The 20,988-nt window shown below is 43.6% G+C and overlaps 1 protein-coding gene across 1 annotated transcript in view; it reads right to left on the bottom strand.

Annotated features, from left to right (window-relative positions):
* Nucleotides 1-20,988, bottom strand: part of dlg5a (discs, large homolog 5a) — a 148,764-nt gene that overhangs the window by 82,455 nt on the left and 45,321 nt on the right. Inside the window, exons 4-8 of the mRNA XM_084321008.1 lie at nt 19,497-19,640; nt 17,533-17,716; nt 15,495-15,754; nt 14,195-14,507; nt 11,619-11,849 (exon numbers count right to left, since the gene is read on the bottom strand). Coding sequence (XP_084177134.1) covers nt 11,619-11,849; nt 14,195-14,507; nt 15,495-15,754; nt 17,533-17,716; nt 19,497-19,640 — 1,132 coding nt within the window. The remainder of the gene's footprint in view (nt 1-11,618; nt 11,850-14,194; nt 14,508-15,494; nt 15,755-17,532; nt 17,717-19,496; nt 19,641-20,988) is intronic.

Here is a 20,988-nt window from a genome sequence, read left to right as displayed (position 1 = left end):
GTTTAAGGCAATTGAGAGAGGAGAGCACATTAATAACGTGAATGAGACGTTATGTCAACTTTATGACCACTTCATTCTCCTCCATTGAGTGAATAATGTTCATCTAAGTGCTGAAAAGCAGTCAAGAGAGGCTCAGTGTTTGGGGTCACGCACCAGGCTCAGAGGGGATGAGAGAGTAAAAACTCTGCACCCAGTGACTGCATGTCTCCTTCTCATCATTCTCTCGTCTCTCCTCTCCCCTTATTTAGTTTGCTTATTTAAAATAATCAGCTGAGCTTAATTTAGGCACTTCCTTGCTTGCTTGAATGGGTTGAACTTCACAATGAACAAGCCGTTTCAGCTCTGATCTGAGGATAACTAATTTCCTTTGATTACGAAAAGTTACCAGTTGCCAATTCCAGTCAGGGAGGTGTGTTATTACAGGCTATAGTTAGACATACCTGGCATGCTCAGCTAATATAGAAAGATAAGACATACCTGGCATGCTCAGCTAATATAGAAAGATAAGCAATACCAGTGCAATATGTAAAAATATAATCATAAAATAGACAAATAGGTACTGTTCCATCCTGCTTTAAACATGCAGTAGTACAGCCCCTATTGAAAAAAACAAACCTCGACGCCACCCGGCACAGTAATTACAGGCCCATTTCCAAGCTTCCTTTTCTGTCAAAAATACTCGAAAAGGTTGTTCTGTGCCAATGGTCTCCCTACCTGCACCAGAACAGCATCCTGGAGACATTTCAGTCAGGGTTCAGGACTGGCCATAGCACAGAATCAGCCCTCCTTAAAGTGTCAAATGACCTACTCCTCGCCGCTGACAACCGTGACTGCTCTGTTTTAATGCTGCTTGACCTCAGCGCAGCTTTCGACACTGTTGATCACACCATTCTATTAGATCGTCTCCAACTTGGGGTTGGTGTCAGTGGCACTGCACTAGCATGGTTCTCCTCCTATCTCACAAATAGAAGCTTTGCTGTCAACATCGTCAACTGCTCCTCCCCCTCAACCTCCCTCTCCTGTGGGGTCCCGCAAGGGTCCATCCTTGGCGCGATCCTGTTCTCTTTTTTTTTTAAACTTAAATTTTTTATTAACAGTTTTTAGACAGACAGCACTTACAAAAAATAAATAATAAAAAATAAAGAAACTAGCATCACAATAAAAACAAAAAGAAAAAACAGTGCACATAAATATTTACATGGGTATCATGGTTAGTTGTCTGGTTCCCCTACTGTTGTTTTCTAGGTATTTGATACAAAGGCTGATTGTGTATCTCCCTTAAACAGGCATAAACAGGTAATTCCTACTCAAAGATGATAAATGCTGACTAAGGCTTGTATGTGTGATCTGGGTCCAGAGACCTTCCTTGAGCTTCTTTCTTCCCTTATCCTTCGTCCTTTCTTTTTTTTTTCTCTTGTTTATTAACTTTCACTTTGCCTTTTGGTTCACCCATACACAAACCACATCATCCCTGAATATTTAATATCACACCGTTAAACAGACATAAATAATAAGGTATAAAAGCATTCAGCAATTGTAATATCCCAAAAACAAAATAGAAAATACTAACTAAAGCACAGGTGTGTGACATGGGTTCATAGACCCTCCTTGAACATCTTTCCTCCTTTACCCTTCGCCCTCTTGTGTTGCATTTGGTTCTTCCTCTGTGATGTCGTTCTCGTTCCTTTTATAATCCTCCCAGTTTCCCCATCTTTCCCCAAATTTCTCTTCCTGTAACCTCAGCATGTGTGTTATCCTTTCCATATCCTGTATTTCTTCCACTATTCCTACCCATTTTGCTATTGTCGGTGGGTCTTCCTTGTACCACAGTCTCGTTATTGCTTTTCTGGCCGCTATCAACATTATCTTTATTAAATATTTGTCCCCCCCTTGTATTCCCTCGTGTGTCAGGTCTCCTAAGTAAAGCACCAGTCCTGTTTGTGGTAGCCCGTATCCTAATATTCTGATCATTGCTTCCCCTATCTCCTCCCAATACCCCTTCAGCTTCTGACATCCCCAGAATATGTGCGTGTGATTTGCCCCCTCCTTCCCACACATCCTCCAGCATGCTTTTTGTGTTGGTGCATATTTTCCCTTCAGCTCTGGGGTTATAAAGAATCTGATTATGTTTTTCCATCCAAATTCTTTCCATATTCTCGATCCTGTTGTTGAATGTTGTACCTCGCATATGTTCCCCCATTCCTTCCCTGTTATTCCTATCTCTAGTTCTCTCTCCCATTTCTCCCTTATATAATCGTCGTGTGTCCCTTGCTGGTCATTATAGCCCGGTATATTGCTGATATTACTCTTCCTTGCCCCCCTTCGTATGCCCATACTATCATCTTTATTATTCCATTCTGTTCCTCGTCTTTGGCCCCCCTTATTTCTTTGTTGTAGTAGTCTCTAACCTGTAGATATCTGAAGTGGTCCCTGTTTTCTAGTCCAAATTTCTCATTTAATTTTTGTAGTGTCTGCATTTCTCCCTTCTCTATCATTTTGCATATCGCTGTTGCCCCCCCCCTCTCCCACCTTCTGAATCCATGGTCTAACCTCCCTGGTTTGAATCTCTTGTCATGTGCTACCCATCTCAGGACCCCTGACTGCTTCTCCAATTTGTGTGTTTTTACTACTCTGTTCCATATGGTCAAGGTGCATTTGGTGATTGGATCTAATAGTCCCTCTTTTTCTTTAAATAGTTCCCTATCTCCCACCAGAGCTTGTACCTTGTATCCCTCCCCTTCTTTTTCAATGTCTTTCCATCTTGCCTCATATCTGTCGTTACACCAGCACGTCACTGCTCTCAGTTGTGCTGCATAGTAATAATCTTGTAGGCTGGGTACTGCCATCCCTCCCTCTTCCTTTGGTAGTTGTAGTGTTTTATATCTGACCCGTGGTCTTCTCCCCGCCCATATGAACCTCGATATCAGTCTGTCCCACTCCCTGAATTGATTCTGTGGTATTTGTATCGGTAGTGACTGGAATAGGTACAGTAACCTTGATAGTATGTTCATTTTAATGACCTCTATTCTTGAATTGAAGTCCAAGGGCATTACTGTCCATCTCTCTAAGTCTCTCTTGATGTTCTGATTTATCTGTGTATAATTCGCCTCAAACAGTTTCTCCACCCCTCTCGTGATGTTCACCCCTAAGTATTTAATCTTGTCCATGTCCCATCTTATCCCGTACTGTTCTCTAATTTCCGTCGTTGGGGTATAGTTCCATGCTAAGGTCTGTGTCTTTGTCACGTTTAGTTTGTATCCTGAGTAGTGGCCATATTCCTTCAGTAGATCCATCAGTGTCCTGTTCTCTCTTTACATGCTACCCCTTGGTCCAATCATTCAGAAGCACAACATCTCTTTTCACTGTTATGCTGACGACACACAGCTTTACGTTTCCCTGAAACCTAACAACCAGTCTCTACTTAACAGTCTCATGTCCTGCCTGGATGACGTTAAATGTTGGATGGCACAAAACATTCTACAACTAAATCTAACTAAAGTTAAATGATCTTGTGGAATTTAAAACGGCACAATTAATGTATAAAGCAAAAAGTCATGCACTTCCATGAAACATTCAAGAACTGTTCTTTGATAGGGAGGGGGGTTATAATCCGAGGGGAGAACTCAATTTAAAAGTGCTAAATGTACGCACTACCATGAGAAGACACTGCATCTCGATATGTGGAGTGAAACTGTGGAACAGTCTAAATGTGGTGCTAAAGCAATGTCCAAACATGAGACAATTCAAACTGATGTATAAGGAAATTATGTTCACAAGGTACAGGGATGAGGAAGGGACTTGATATTCACGGGTGTTTACATTTTATTTTATTTCTTTCATGTTTTACATATTTCTTTTTTGTATTTTGTATTATTTTTTAAACATAACATCAAATTAGACACACAAGCATTAACAGTAAACATCCAATGAAATCACCATTTGAATAATTATAAATGTAGTATACGAGATATATACCTAATACTTGCTATCTAATACCCTACATACATATGCTCTTGCTCGCTCACCCCCCCCAGACCCCCACTTGGATATGTTTTACATATATAGTTTTTTTTTTGCATTATATATATATATACCATATATATTTTTTTAATGTTTTAAAATAGTACACTCATTTGAGTAGTGGAAAAGGGGTAGGATTAAATAAGTGTATACTTCTTCCTACTCCTTTTCGAACATGTAGATTGAGTTGTGTTTTGCTTTTGTTATTGTTTGTTTGTATTCATTGCATGTTCAAAATAAAGATTTCAAATCAAATCAAATCAAATCAAATGCGAAATAATCCTCTTCGGTCCCCCAGACGCTGTCACCACCCTTACCAACAGCCTTGGCATCCTGTCCTCCCTGGTCAAGCCTTATGTCAAGAACCTAGGTGTCATTTTTGATCCACAATTTAAATTCGACAGACAAGTGAACTCAGTGGTAAAGGCATGTTTTTTCCAACTACGCACCATTGCCAAACTCAAAGCCCTTCTCTCCCCTGCAGACCTTCAGAGTCATCCACGCCTTCATTTCATCTAGATTAGACTACTGCAACTCCCTCTATATTAGGCATTAACCAGTCTTCCCTGTCCCGCTTACAACTGGTACAAAACGCCGCTGCCAGACTGTTGACCGGAACGCGCAAGAGAGACCACATCACCCCTGTCCTTGCCTCCCTTCATTGGCTTCCAGTACGCTACAGGATAGATTTTAAGGTTCTCCTATTTGTTTTTAAAGCCCTTAATGGTCACCCCCCCTCCTACATCTCAGACCTCCTATCCCCCTATTCCAACACCAGGTCCCTCAGGTCAGCCGATCAGAGGCTCCCGACAGTCCGGAGGTCTAACCTCAAGCTCAGGGGGGGCCGTGCCTTTGCTGTCGCAGCCCCTGAACTATGGAACAGCATCCCCACCTCCATCATTAGGCTTGCCCCCTCGATAGATGCCTTCAAATCTAGGCTAAAAACCCACTTCTACCTACTAGCCTTTCCCGTTCACTGACTCATGCCCTGTTTTCCTGTGTGTTTGCCTGTGTGCCCTCCCAATGTGATTGTTGTCAATATGTATTTTTTTTTAATTTTTAATTTTATTTATCTTTTTCCCCCTCCTTTTTCCTCCGTTTTTCTCCCATCCCAATGTTAGTCGTTATGCCAATTCCCAATCCCCTTCCTGGTCGCTGCGCACCTACCCCCTACGGTCGGTCTGGGAGAGTGGAGGCTATCACATGCTTCCTCCGACACATGTGTAGCCAATCAACCGCTTCTTTTCACCTGGCAGCGCGGACTCTCACTGAGAGGGTGTAACGTGTGGAAGGATCACACTACCCCCCTTAGATCCTTTCCTCGCTGAGCAGGCGCCCCAACCGAACTGTAGGAGTCGCTGTTTACAACGACCAGGACCCACCCACCAGCTTTCCCACCCCTAACACTGCCAATTGTGTTAGTATGAACGACCAGCCAAGCTGGTAGCAATGCCGAGAGCTGGGCTCGAACCCAGCATCTCCTGCACTAGTGGCGAGCGCCTTGCCCACTGCGCCACTTAGCCGCCCTGACTGCATCTTTGTTTTAATTAACCCTAGAGCCCTGAAATGCCAACTGTGGTTGCTCAAATAATGTGAGATGCTCACATTATAATATCATTATATCAGTGGCATAAAATTATCTTAAAATGACAATATTATTTATAGGACAATATATCATCCAACAAAAATAGTTATTGTGACAGGCCTATTTGACACGAGGAACTATGAAGTCTTGGATTTTCCATCAATTTACATTTAGATACCTTTTTCCCTACTCAAACACTGTTCACCCGATTCTCACAACTTGCTGTGTAGCATCTAGGGACCAACATCTTTAAATGTGTTATTTAGATCATTAATAGGCCAAAACATATGACCGCCAGATCCAATCAAATGAAGGATGACTGCATGGTAAACACGAAGTGATGTGTTACTAGTGAACACTTTGTCCGATTTATCCCAAACCTCACCAATGTTTGTCCTACGAGGAAACCCCTGACGTTTTGACTCATTTGACTTCATGATAGAGATGGGAAAGTGGCAACTATTGCCGTCTAGGGGTGGCCTCACCATTCATTTCTGTGAAAGCTTAAGCCATTTTTTAAAGGGGACATGTCTTGTATTCCTTTCACTATTTGGGCAACTTTACACAATTCCTGTGAGTCTATGGAAGACATCCGTAAAGTTTATTTATTTTTTTAATCATTGTTTTGTATTTCTAATGGAGTACTCTAAGGGCTTGTGTCCATAGCGGACGTTTTTTTCAAGACGGACCGCTTTGAAAAGCAAAAAAAAAAAGCTCAGAGCGTTTTCCTGAGTCTCGCGACTGCCGCGGCTCCCCCACTTCCTCGATGTTGATTGGTCGGTCGAAAAAAGTTACCTTGATGAGCGCGCTCCTCTCCAAAAGTTGAACTAGTTTCAACTTTATGCGCTGGGAGCGCTCCGCCCAAAAACGCTGCCGCTGAGAGCGCTAAAACGCAAGGCGCGGCGCTGGGAAAAGGAGCGCGCCCGTCGCGTCTGTAGCATAGAAATGACAGAAAGGAGCTGACAACTCATAAAACGTCCGCTGTGGACACAAGCCCTAAAGCAGCATTTTTCCACTTCAAGATTTCAAGCCGTTTTGGGCTGGGCTCCGCCGTTTGAGGAAGTAATTCCACTCGCTCTGTTGTTGAGCGAATTGTTGATTGTGGGCGGTGACTACAACCAGTGCCTTACTCACGTCAGCAAAACAGTCAAGTCAGAATGGCTTAGTTGAGTGAGGGAGGATCTCGTGAACTCGAGACTAGACTGATGAGTCAAAATGATAATTAGAGACACAGACCCCATTGATATAAACCCCCATTGCTAGGAAAACAATGCTAAACACTGGAAAAGGCCATTTATAAGACACAGGACCTTTAAGCACATAATGAGACAGAAAAGCAGAACGACTGTAAAGATGCTCTTTAACACTGAATACAATGCTAATTGAAGTGCACCTCCACAGTCATATGGTTCTGCCAAAAGAAAGAGCAGAGGAAAACATAATGCACTGTACCACTGTGCACTGTACCATTATGTACTGTACCACTGTGCACTGTACCATTATGTACTGTACCATTATGTACTGTACCATTATGTACTGTACCATTGTGCACTGTACCATTATGTACTGTACCATTGTGCACTGTACCATTAAGTACTGTCCTCCACTCATATGTTGTGATGCATTATCCATATTAATTTGGTAACTTTTATAATAATTTATGTTCCTTGCGAGCTTGATTGCCTGATGGTGTGAACTCTCAGCACATTCCTTCAACTGAGGATCATTTAGCTCTGGTGAACATAACCAAGAACCTGAAGCCAATGCCCTATATTAGTTTGGTGATAATTTTTTACTTGCTGAATGAAATATGTTCCACACCATGACAACTCTGGATTTCTCCTTATATAAATTAATCATATACAGTGAAAGGTGAGTTTAGAGAACTATGTTTGATACAATCCCTGTTCCTTGTTTCATTGCATAGATTTTGATCATCCCTGTTCCTTGTTGCATTGCATAGATTTTGATAATCCCTGTTCCTTGTTGCATTGCATAGATTGATAATCCCTGTTCCTTGTTTCATTGTATAGATGTGCAGACTTAATAATTTATTTTCCAGCAGCTCTTTCTTTTCTGAAAATCTTTGGTTGTAGCAACACACACTATGGCGGTAGAGTTCTGGTTTGTAGTTGTAGCAACACACACTATGGAGGTAGGGTTCTGGTTTGTAGTTGTAGCAACACACACTATGGAGGTAGGGTTCTGGTTTGTAGTTGTAGCAACACACACTATGGAGGTAGGGTTCTGGTTTGTAGTTGTAGCAACACACACTATGGAGGTAGGGTTCTGGTTTGTAGTTGTAGCAACACACACTATGGAGGTAGGGTTCTGGTTTGTGGTTGTAGCAACACACACTATGGAGGTAGGGTTCTGGTTTGTAGTTGTAGCAACACACACTATGGAGGTAGGGTTCTGGTTTGTGGTTGTAGCAACACACACTATGGAGGTAGAGTTCTGGGCCCCGTTCCCCGTACCTGGCTAACTGAGTTAGCCGGATAATTTTCAGCATAGCTTGACTTAAGCCAGACCTTTCCATTCCCCGACGCTCGATTGTCTAAATCACTATGACAACAGATCAAAAAGTTTGAACCTGGTCGAGGGCAGGGTTAAGTTCAGTTAGCTGGATGAACTATGGCCACACCCCCGCAAAGAAATCCCAGCTCCCTTCCTGAAATATTTCTCACAGTCTAGATCCCATTATGCCATTCTGAATTATGTTTTTGTGCTTCGTTTGAAATGTAAAATAATTCTGCATCTGCAGTAACGCTGATAATAAATCATATTCAGCCTATGAATTTACTTTGTCCTATATAATGCACGTCATATTTATACGGATACGGCGCTCGCGAGTCGCGACAGTTATTTTAATAACGGACTAAACGGATCATTGCAAATGTGAATCCCGCTGGGATATTTTTAATGAATGAAACCTATCGGGTGTTTGGCTCTGATTAGTTTAATATTCTTCGCTGTGTATTTGCTTAACGTAGCACCCGGATGCGTTTCATTCAAGCTGAAGCGTCTATGCGCGGATTGTGGATATGAATTATGAGGAATCTGAATCTGTGGAGTATTTAATTGTATCACTGTGACAGTGTCACACGTTATTGTGATATTGTAACTGGGATTAAAATATATGAGGAGATGCGCTGTTTGATGGATTTGATGACGTGACCTGACTTGATAAATTGAATGAGCCTTTGACGTTTTTGATGAATGAATTTGAGAAAATGCATTTATCTTTTCAAGCACTGTTATCTGATGATGGTCACTGGTATAAACCAAATGGTAATCAATTCAATGCATGTATGGATTAGGTCCGAAACAGATTAAAACCTGATTAATAGTGTAACTGCAAGCCTCCCTCCAAGCCTCTCTTTGGAAACCATGTATTTATATAGTACATAATACCTAAGCACATACAGATATCCTCATGATATAATTCGTATCAATTAGATATACTATTTGGGCTTGTTTTTATCGTTATTCTGAAAGAGCTGAAAATTATTTTCGCTAGCAAGATCTCATTTGATTATTCATTCCATAAGCCTATACTGCCAGCAGGCACGCCCATTCTGCAATCTGTTAATAAAGTTTTAAATCAATCAATCAATCAATGCCGTTAGAAGATCAGGATTTCTGCTATCGACACTTGCTGTCTTTTCAGCTGAGGCGGGCGCGCGCAATTATCCTGAGTCTCAAGTCTGGTTCAAATGAATGAGACTGAATCCACCTTCGAGGAACAGGAAAATCCCGGATTCAAACATCGGGTTAATTGAATCTGGATAATGGGACTCTTGATCGACTTAGTTGAACCAGGTACGGGGAATAGGGCCCTGGTTTGTGGTTGTAGCAACACACACTATGGAGGTAGGGTTCTGGTTTTCTATCTTATCCATAGCGTATTTATTAAATTAAATTAAATTAATAGCCAAGGCTTTTATTTGCTTCAATCATTGAATACAACTGGCCTATTATTTGGGACAGGCGTCAACGAGGGACCCAAAACTCTCACTATGAGGTTATCAAATAACATGTCACAAATAATTTAATCTTGCTCCGACAGCGCGAGCGTTCTCATTCTAGTGACAACCTCACGCACTGAGCGAGAGAGAGAGAGCAGTTGGGAGGAATAGAGCAATGTTCTCACTCAGTTTTACAAGTGGCGCTACTAATGGTTACAGTTAGCATGCAGGCGTGCTGTATTTGTGCAGTTGGCTAACATTATGTACTAGCAAGCATTGTTGTGATGATGAGGAGCAATGTTAAGTCATGGATGATCGCTGTGTGTAGGCTGTGTGTGGGGGTGTCTGGTAGATGGATTTGTATTGTGTTGAGAGAGAGAGAAAAGAGAGTGAGAGAGAGAGAGCTACATAAGTGGAGCTATTAAGTTGCCCGTCAAGCCAAATCAGCTGGGAAACGATCGATAGAATGATAGATAGAATGAATGAGCCCTTAAACGCATTGCTCATGAGTTATTGTTATAGGTTATTGGGGATCACTAAATAAATTCCACCTAATACTGTATATAATATAAAACATGTCACTTATCAGTGCTCAAAAGCACCAATATAAAACCAACGTCACTACAATTCTCTTACGTTTCTCTCAAACCCACAATTCAGCCTTGTACTAAGTGCATGTCCCACATGATCCAATGGACATTACGGTCTCAGTTTTGGGATTTACACGTTGGTTTCCAGTGTGGGAAAGAGATTATAGTTGCATTATTCATGGCCAGATAGATTTTCTGTCCTAAATGTGGGCTAAACTATGCCACGTTGACTTTCACTCAGAGACTAATACCGTGGACCACAACAGGCGGCCTTTTGACCAGGAACCAGGTGTTTGCAACACCAGTGCCGTGGTACCGCACTCGCTAACACACTGTATGTTGCTTGGTTTGTTAGACTGGACTCCATGCACGTTGCATGCACCATTTTCCTGCACAGCATATTTGAAATATAATTTTCTTATATTACTATAATCTTTACACCGCGGGTGCCTGCATTTTTGCAGTGCATCTTTTATCTGAAATCAATAGCACAGAATAAGACCAGGCATATTGCAAAGCTGCTTTCCTCCTTTCTCTCTCTCCCTCTCTGCCAAGAAAGATACACCACACACACACAGGCTGTTACACACTTAAGCACTCCATCAAGCAAGACAGAGCAGTTGACTCATGTAATATCGCTCTTGTTCCGAAGGTGCAACATGTCTTCCTCAATACTAATATCAATAGACATTGGTGGAAATGAATACAAATGAAATACTTGTTGTTGACCGATTTTAAAAACATTCGACAATTCATGGCCTTGGTCCCCTGTCATCCTGTCCCCTGTGTTACAGAACTGTAGGAGCTATGGCTGCTACAAACACACACAACCATGGACAGGATTGAGTGCAATACCCCCTTCACAGCAGTGCGTGCGCGTGGGCTAATAACAGACATTCTTACAGATCTGGAAAATCTACTGTAGGTCATATCTATCAAGCAGGCCAAGCATGCTATCTGGATGTGTGTGTGGGTGTGTGTGTGTGTAGGTGTGTGTGTAGGTGTGTGTGTGTGTGTAGGTGTGTGTGTGTAGGTGTGTGTATAGGTGTGTGTGTAGGTGTGTGTGTGTAGGTGTGTGTGTGTAGGTGTGTGTGTGTAGGTGTGCGTGTGTAGGTGTGTGTGTAGGTGTGTGTGTAGGTGTGTGTGTGTGTGTGTGTGTGTGTGTGTGTGTGTGTGTGTGTGTGTGTGTGTGTGTGTGTGTGTGCGTGTGAATGGAGTAGGGTGAACACTGTGATAGGGCCCTCTAGTGGTGTGACAGAGGTGTGAGATGCAGCTGTATCTGGCTGAGGCCCTAAATCTGCTTTAGAGTCACTCTGCTGACATAATCCAACAACTGACAGCTTATCGGACCTGCTAAGCTCTTTATCATGTGTGTAACCTTTGGCTCAAGGCTGTCACTTCTGCGGTGGAGCAGGCAGTGTTTTGATCGACGGCAGGCGTCTGTGTGGGCGTTACCTGTCTGGCCTGGTAGTACTCTCGCAGCAGCTGGTCCCTCTGGATGATGGCCTCAGTCCTCTCCTTGCGGGCCACGTCCCTCTCCTCACGGACCGTCTCAATGTCCTTGCAGGCCTGGCTCAGCTCCTTCTGGGCCTCCGCCTTGTCCTTCACCTCGTGGCAATACTTCTCCAGCAGCTCGTTCCTCTCGCAGATAGCCCTGTCGCGGTCCACCAGCGAGGAGTTCAACTCCTGCAACACAAATACACAGACGTGAGACAGAATGCGGCTGGGGGGGGTTCTGCAGTGTGTCAAATGTGAAAAATAGTTTGATCAACACCAGTGAGTAATCTAATATCCGACATGAATACCCTTTCTTCAAAAAAGGTGTTATGGCTATTTTTGTACAGATTTAAAACGGTCACTGCTCTCTATTGACTGACAGGTGAATTATTTGATAAAAAGCATTGCCTGAATCATGAACCGATATAACCGACTACCTGCCAGAGCCTATATCCACGCAGCCAGCCAGCTCCCAGAGGAGATGCCACAGACTCTGATGGATAGCTGCCGCTAGCTCCGATAGGAGGTAAAGCTGTAGCCTCTGTTTAGTCAGTGTCTGACTAAAGGATTTCACCTCCTATAGCGCGTGTTCAGCTGATGCAAAAGTATTCAGAAGTATCGTTGATCCATCGACCGACTGAACAGTCACATGCTGGACATAACGCTCTGCACTTATGACTCAGACATTTACGTGGGCCAGTTTCGAATTGCAGCCTCCCGTAGGTGCTCTTTGAGAGCAGTTTTGAAGGTGGGTAGGGATTCACCTTTTTTTTTACGGCTGTGGGTAGGGCGTTCCACATTGATGTGGCATAATTGCGAAACGGGTTTAGTCCCTTGTTTGAGCCAAATCTGGGTTGCACATGATTTGTGGAACTCCCTCTGGTGTTGTGGTCGTGGTATTCACTGACCTTTGGGAAGTACCTCGACATGTACATGGGTACCTTAGTCGTATAGTGTATCTTGTAGACCAGGCCCATTGCAAGTTGCTGTACTCTGTCGTCTACTCTAAGCCATCCTAGGTTGTCAAAGTGGGCAGGGGTGAGGTGGGTTCTAGGAGTAAGGTCAAGCAGTAGTCTGACCAGTTATCTTGTTTTTAGTGCCTTTGAGGTGCTTTGGTACCATGAGGTGCAAGCATAGTCATAGTAGGCTACCCTTGAATGAGTGCTCCTGCCAGAGTGTTACAAAGGGTCAGATTAAACCGAATATATATATTTATTGCTTGATATCCCTTGTATAATATTTGTATATCGTTTGATATCCCCTGTATATTATTTGTATATATACATGGAATATCCCTTTACCTGTGTACAAACCAGAGTAATATGTGCTCTCCTATTGGACACCCCCCCCCCAGGCTCCGGGCAGTCTCGTACTCAGACAGGTGCAGTGGGCGAGTTTGGGGCATGTTACAACATGCCTTTGGCAGTGTAGGGATTCAAGACCAAAAGTGACCAGGTTGGCACTAGATTGTCACTTAAGTATAAATACAGCGCAAGGTGCGCACACCAGTAGTTCATCAAGTAATTCAGTTCAAACCTTAAGACCTTCACCACGAGTCAACGTGCAAGTGAAGTGAGCAACCTTGCGTCTAAATAGAGCACTTAGAACATGTGCGAATAGGATAGTAAAAGTGTCAGAGTTTAGTGAAGTAACGTCAAGTTCAACCTAGTTTAATGTGAAGTATAGTGCACAGGAGAATCTACACCGGCGATTGCAGAACCATTTCTGGTTGGATTATATTGCTTTGGTACCGTTACCGCTGGAGGAGAGTACCGTGGATTCCACTATCGTTTGGGATTTACCCCCCGTGAGGATCATCACTCGGGCCCGCCTCTAGGAAGAGGCTGGCTAGCTGTCGTCAATGCTATTCGAGCATCTTGGATTACAACTGCTGCTTTGTCTGCCGATCAAGGGAGTACATGTACCGACTCCCGTAGCTGGAGCCTATTTATTCCTCGTTGACCCAGACTTTGTACCCGAACATTCCTCTACCCCGGCCGGCCTTACACCCGGAGGGAACCCCCCAGTGTCTCCAGCTGGTACTAGTGTGCCCTATGTAATTGCTATGCCACAGGTGGCGTCAGTTTAGACCCATCTTAGTATTCATACTATTCTCATTGACTTACGCTCTTGACTTACTTTACGTGTGTTCTTCGCCATACAAGCGCGAGTATAATTCTCAATCTGTAACCTAACGTTGCTTGATAATAATAAATACCCTCTAAATAGTACTTTATGTGTCATTGCCGTATTCTTGTGTGGGTGTTCACCATATATATTCATGTACTGTATGGCCAGTAATTAAAGTACATAACTAGTAGTGGTTTAATATACCATACTCTTCAATACAGTCAGGGAATTGTACCCCTCAGTTACACAGAGTCTTCAGGGTATTCTTGTTTACCAGAGAGGCGATCCGGTACAAGAAAGGATAAAAACCTTTTTTCATGATATAATATTTTGACCATATATTTGACCATATTTCGTCCATCACCCACAGCCCTAACAGAGCACATGTTAAATGAATGCCCCACCTGTCTCAGGGCCTCCAGCTCCTCGCTGGCCACCACTCTCTCCGACGAGGTGTTCTTGAGGCGGGCCTCCGCGGCCTCCAGCTCCGTCTGCAGCTTGTCCAGCTCCTTGATCACCTGGTCCCGCTCGCTCATGATCAGACGGTACTCGTTGAACACGGAGTCCCGCTCCTCCTTGTACTTCTCGCAGTCCTTGGCCGCTTTCAGCTGGAAGTTCTTGCAGCGCGTCACCTCCGCCTGTAGCCTCTCCATCTCCCTCTGCAGCTCCTTGTTCTGAGACGACGACTTGTTGAGCTCCTGCTGTACCGAGTCAAACCTGGGGGGAGAAGAGAGAGAGAGAGAGAGAGAGAGAGAGAGAGAGAGAGAGAGAGAGAGAGAGAGAGAGAGAGAGAGAGAGAGAGAGAGAGAGAGAGAGAGAGAGAGAGAGAGAGAGAGAGAGAGAGAGAGAGAGAGAGAGAGAGGAGAGAGAGAGAGAGTGAGTGAGTGAGTGAGTGAGTGAGTGAGTGAGTGAGTGAGTGAGTGAGTGAGTGAGTGAGTGAGTGAGTGAGTGAGTGAGTGAGAGAGAGAGAGAGAGAGAGAGAGAGAGAGAGAGAGGAGAGAGAGAGAGAGAGAGAGAGGAGAGGGAGAGGGAGAGGGGTAGGGGTAGGGGGAGGGGAAGGGAAAGAGAGATAGAGAGAGAGAGATAGAGAGAGAGAGAGAGAGAGAGAGAGAGAGAGAGAGAGAGAGAGAGAGAGAGAGAGAGAGAGAGAGAGAGAGAGAGAGAGAGAGAGAGAGAGAGAAAGAAAGAAAGAAAGAAAGAGGTGAGGGAGAAGGAGAGAGGTAGGGTTCTATGTGTTGTAGTTTAGTGTTTTAGGTACGTGCGTGTGTGTGTGTGTGTGTGTGTGTGTGTGTGTGTGTGTGTGTGTGTGTGACTGTGCGTGTGTGCGTGTGTGAAAGTATAAGAATGATTATTTTCATCATAGGCTCTGCTCTTCTCCTGTCATTTCCCCAACTACAGCACGTATGCGCTACATAAGATGAGGGTCTTATCAAACGGCAGCCCGTGGCCTCAAGCATATCCGTGGCATTAGCGTTCGTCAATAAAGTGTGAATAAAGCAGTACTGCCTCCTCTACACCCTGTTTATTACATGGATCTTCATATCAACCCCAGCACCTAAGATAAAAAAAAGTGATGTACATATGACTAACTGAAGGGGATGATATTTGATATCACTTTGTCAATTTGACATGATCGTGAACAGATGTGGTGGTGATTTTGAAACAACAATGTCAGACGACGGTCATGATGTGGATCTCCGTCACCTCCGCACAGACGTGGAGTACTGCTGCTGGTAGTGCGCCGCCGAGTCCCTCTGTTTGAGCAGCGCCTCCACCTGCTTCTGGAGCCTGCGGTTCTCCTCGTCGGCCAGCTCCAGGCGGCCCAGGTCCGTGTTGCGGTCGGCCCCCTGCTCACTGTGCCGCTTGCTGAGGGCGTCGTAGTCCTTCTTCACGCCCTCCAGCTTGTCCACGGCCGCGTCGTACAGCGTGCTCAGCACCTCCGACGAGCCCTTCTCACGCATCACCTGGCGGAGAGAGACACCCCGGGTAAATAATAGAGAAGTGTTTGATACTGAATGTACTTAAGTATCAGGAGTCAAAAGTACATGTTATAAATTAATAATGATAATAAATTTAAAAAAAATATTTATAGAGCACACTTTAAAATACAATGTAGTCTCAAGGTGCTTAAGTGCTTAATGTAAAAGTATTATATTATGTATGAGTTTCTTGTATTTCAGTGCTTGGGAGCATTCAATCCGTCTTACGTCTAAAGGTTATGTTCAAGTGGTCCAGTTATGCTGCTCTGATTATGTCTTTAGGATAGCTGGTTTAAAATGTTTTAAGTATTTAATCTTCATCAATGTATGCCATGTCTTGTATGCTTTTTATTTTTTATTTTTTACTCTACTTTTACTGTAGTGGAGTAAAAGTACAAAGTTCACAATTTTTTATGAAAAGTACAATACTTTTCAATACAATTATTTTCCACCACACACATTTGCACTGCACTTTTTTTGCCTAAATAATATTCAGTCATCTACAAACATTTACCAACACTGGAATACACCTTCAAAACAACATGTAGAACGAAAAATAACCAAAAGGGGATAGAATTTGGTCTGCATGTATTTTGCAGCAGCTGAGCAGCAGATGGCATGGATGGGTAACTGTGGCGAGAGAGTGAGAGAGAGAGAGCAAGAGCAAGAGAGAGAGAGAGAGCGAGCGAGAGCGAGAGAGCGAGAGCGCGCGCGAGAGAGAGAGAGAGCAAGAGCAAGAGAGAGAGAGCGAGAGAGAGAGCGAGAGTCAGAGTGAGAGAGAGAGCGAGAGAGAGAGAGCGAGAGCGCGCGCGAGAGAGAGAGAGAGAGAGAGAGAGAGCAAGAGAGAGAGAGAGAGAGAGAGGCGGATGTTAACGCCAAGGCGCTGGCCTGTACAACGTTTTTATAGGATAATATTTGTAAGGTGGTAGAGTTCAGGATGGTGTTGATGAATAGGGCTTTGATGAGAGCGGACGACATCGACGGGGGGGGGGGGGGGTATTGCGGCATGGGATCATCTCAATATAATGTCTAAATATCTAATTAAGGCTGCATTGTTCCCCGATGCTTCACGTCGGGGTGGATACTGTGCGCGATTACTGGAAGTCTTGCTGAGGTGGTGGTGCGTTTCCCGGGAGAGCTGGGGCTGACCCCGAGGGCGGTATTGACCCGTCTACATCACAGTCTCAGAGAGAGAAGAGAGAGAGAGAGAGAGAGAGCGAGAGAGAGAGAGAGCGAGAGAGACACCGTTTGTGTCGATGTGCCCTTTACACAAGCTATAAAACCCTTGCCCTCTCTGTGCCTGCCCTTTTCAGAAGTGCACGGTATGCATCTCCCTGTGCTTGGCTGGCCGTGGCTGTTTCCACTGCTGCAGTGGTCCTCCCCACGGGAGGCGTGTGAGACAGCACAGCAGAACAGCCCGACGCAGGTCACAGCATCCTGTCGTCACGTACACACACAACAGCTTGTAACACAGCGCTACATCGCTAGCGTGAGTGGCACTTGTGACCTTCTGTTAAATTAAAGGCCTGTGGGGGAAAGTGGGGGGAATATGAAGAGATGATGTAGGCTGACAAATAGTAATGCCAGTTACAAAAAGAAACAAATAATTTTTTTTATAATTGTATTTCATTATTATTATTATAATTTCTTTTTTTTCATCTCTGAAAAATTAAGTATTTCGAATTGTGCTCGTTACAATATCCGTGCCGTGTCAGCAAACGGGAGACGAACCAGCACTCGTGCCGCTCAGACGTGTTGTGTACCTGTTGTTGCTGCAGGCGCAGCTCGGCCACCTCTTGCTGGTCCTGGCTGTGCAGTCTCTGGAGCTCCTCGCAGTTCTGCTGGAGGTGGTTGTGTTCTCGGACCAGTTGGCTGTTGTCCCTCCTCAGTGCCTCGATCTCCTCCTTCAGCTGAGATTGCTCACTCAACACCCGGCTGTGCAACATGCTGGAGAGACCACACACACACACACACACACACACACACACACAGGTGGAGAGACGTAAATTCACGTGTGCGTGCGTGCATTGGTCCAAATAGCACATGCACAGACACGCTGGCGGACACCCAAATACATGAAAATAGCAAGCAGGCGCTCTGATGATATTGAGTAAACATGGGCTTACAATCTGTCAAGGTCATTCTGTTGTACACGGCTATCTGCTGACGGGGAGCAGGTCAGGGTCAGACCAATTCCAGAAGCCATCAATTTTGAGAGAACTGACTGACTGGTATACAACCCCCCCCCCCAGTGAGTACATGACTGGAGTATAGACAAGAGGGTAGCCAACCATAATCCATTCAGTTTGATTGCTTTCCTGGACAGCATGGCTTACACACGACCGGCAGGCTTGTTGGAGGGACTGGAGTGAGGGGATGATAATCCCCCGTCCTCCGCCTCGTCTGCCGCACAGAGCCACATTTTACATGCGGGGACAGTGTTTGGGATTAAGCTCCACATGTGTCGAGTAACTGGACTGGATGTGTATATTGATGCCAGTAGTAAGGCATGCATCCACACACACTCAAAACAGATTCAGTGTGATCTCCAATACAGGGATCGATTGCTGTTCAGTGTGACTTTCACCATTCCCCCTCGACTCGGTGTGGAAGCTTCTAACTAAATACATTTTTATTTTCTAAGCGGCATAAAATGCAGCTTGCGCTTGTGAGCCGTCAAGCCCATTGATTTGATCATATACGTAAATCCACGTTTCTAAGCGTTTTAAAACCATGATGCATCTCTACATAATTCTAATTCCCTTTCAACAGGAGAATAGGCTGTTGCTCCAAGGGATGTTCTTTCAATTAGTTTCATTGCAGCACCGAGCCATTATTTTGTCCATATCCATGTAAAACGATGCAATAAAAACAGCCAATTCAAACTTGGCCAATTAAAAGACCGGGGGGGGGGGGGGGGGGGCGTTTACAAAAGACGTAAAACGTAAGCAAAGTCAGATTTATATTACAACCTAAAATACTACGAATAGCATCAGAATGCAGCATCTCCCAAACACTCCATGATGTACTTAGAAGTATGATAATTACTTACTGAAGTCTTTATTTGTGACCAAAAAAATACAAAATATCAATATTGTTTTTTTTATAGAAATGTTGTGCATGTTGTAACATTTCACGTCATGTTACAGTATGTATACCGTATATCAATATATTTCCAAAGTCACCAGATAGTTGGGACTTTTCTTCTTTGAAGGCATATTTTTTTGTAATAATTTTGCGTTGATTTCAGGATGATTAGATAATCAGCCGAAAAATTACAACGTGATAACTGGATTACACTAAAATGCCTTTTTCTCGTCTTTTCCTGGAATTACTCAGAATCACTCAAACTATACTCGTATTCAAAACGGTATAAAACGGAAATGTACGGATGAAGAAACAATCTGTTTTTTGCATGTTGACCAGAAGCAACTCACTGACAGTCGACGGCGTTATTAGATCCATAGCTATAATATAAAATATAGTTCTAGGACTCGCAAGTTTGGCATTCTAAAACTATATCCATTGAATAACGCACTGGCGCTGAAGGCCATCAGCGCCCCCTGATGCTGGCGTCCAATGTGGTCAACATATTTTACTGGCACATTTCCTTACTAATGCTAATGACCCAGCTATTTTATTTTTCTAACGCTGCTGTAGTGTAGACTCCGTCATTCCCCTCTGGATCAATAAAGTGTCCGTCCATCGATCTATGATCAACACTCACTGGTAGAAGTCCGCCTCCTTGACAGCCTCCTCACAGCGCTTCAGGGTCTTGGTGTGCTGGTTCTGGAGTGACTGCAGGTCAGCCATGGCTCTCATACACTGGCTCTTCAGACGCTCATAGTCGTGGCTGGCTTTGGAATTTGGCCTTTAGGAGACAAGGTAGCAATGCATCAACAACCTAACCGGCGACCTCGCCCACACAAGGGCAGCAAGACACCAAGGAAGATGGATAGAATAGAATAGACATACTTTATTCATCCCGAAGGAAATTTGGCACTACAAATCGCTAACAGTAAACATTTAGGTAGACAAAAACAAAAGTCACAAGTAAGAATAAAAATAAGCCTAAGAATAAAATACGGTCCGGAATATACATTTCCTATGTTACATTCTAATATAAAATATACAGTAAAAATATACAGAAATATACAGTAAGTGGAGAATTGTACTATGTCGGTTTAAAAGTAAAAGTCCAGGGCCCTCATTTATCAATGGTGCGAACGCACAGATATGTGCGTAAACCGTGCGTACGATCATTTCTATGCAAAGTGTGGGACTTATCAATAGGCTTGTTTGATATTAATTTCGGCTCGCCTCGAAAGTAGACGAGAGTAGGCGATTACAGCCGGGGGAGGAGTCAAAAAGGCGGACACTTCAGATTTGACTACAGCCTGCTCGCCTAGTCTCGTATGGCAGATATCGCGTTCACGTTCCCACACACAAACCTGTCCAGCTCATTATAATGCAAGGGCCGTGTAGCGAGGAACACACACACATGCAGATGAATAATTCTGTTTTGCATCAATATATATATATATATATACTGTATATATTGAGGCAAAACAGAATTATATATACAGTATATATTGAGGCAAAACACAATTATTCAGCAGACGCTTTATCATGTAAGATGTGTGCAACGAGATATAGCCTATATTTTATAATTTCGGCTAATTATAATTTCAAGAGCGCACTGATAATGTTTGGCCAGCTAATTATCCTTTGGATTTTATGTGGGGGGTATAATGAGAACAGGTAGACATACTATAACACTCACTCATTCACACAAATTGATGTGAATCAAGTCTTCATTTATTTATATGGAATTCGTTAATCTATTTCACTATATCGCGCGATTGGGTTAACTGTGAGCCAGACGGCTTAGTGAAGTACTGTACATACGAGCGGTAATGCTCAGATTGCTCATTGAGTCATGACTATAAATGCAAAACGTAATTGTCATATTTATTATCATTATAATTCTTTAATTCCGATGATAGAAACAGTCCATCTGTAGAATCGACTTGAATCAATCACCAACTATTTGTTCACGTGGGTTGATGTTGTTATTTTGATATAAACTCCATTGCAGAGATGGTTATTAAGACAGCATTTATGAGGAATGTGTAAGTCAGTACTCTGATACAAATAATTTGGTGTCAGTTCATGAAGTTTATCTTGGAATAATGATGGATAAGATAACGTTATTTGAA

Source organism: Notolepis coatsorum (assembly GCF_963971535.1).
Source record: "Notolepis coatsorum genome assembly, chromosome: 9".
Classification (NCBI taxonomy): domain Eukaryota; kingdom Metazoa; phylum Chordata; class Actinopteri; order Aulopiformes; family Paralepididae; genus Notolepis; species Notolepis coatsorum.
This window is presented reverse-complemented; position numbering and strand designations above follow the sequence as displayed.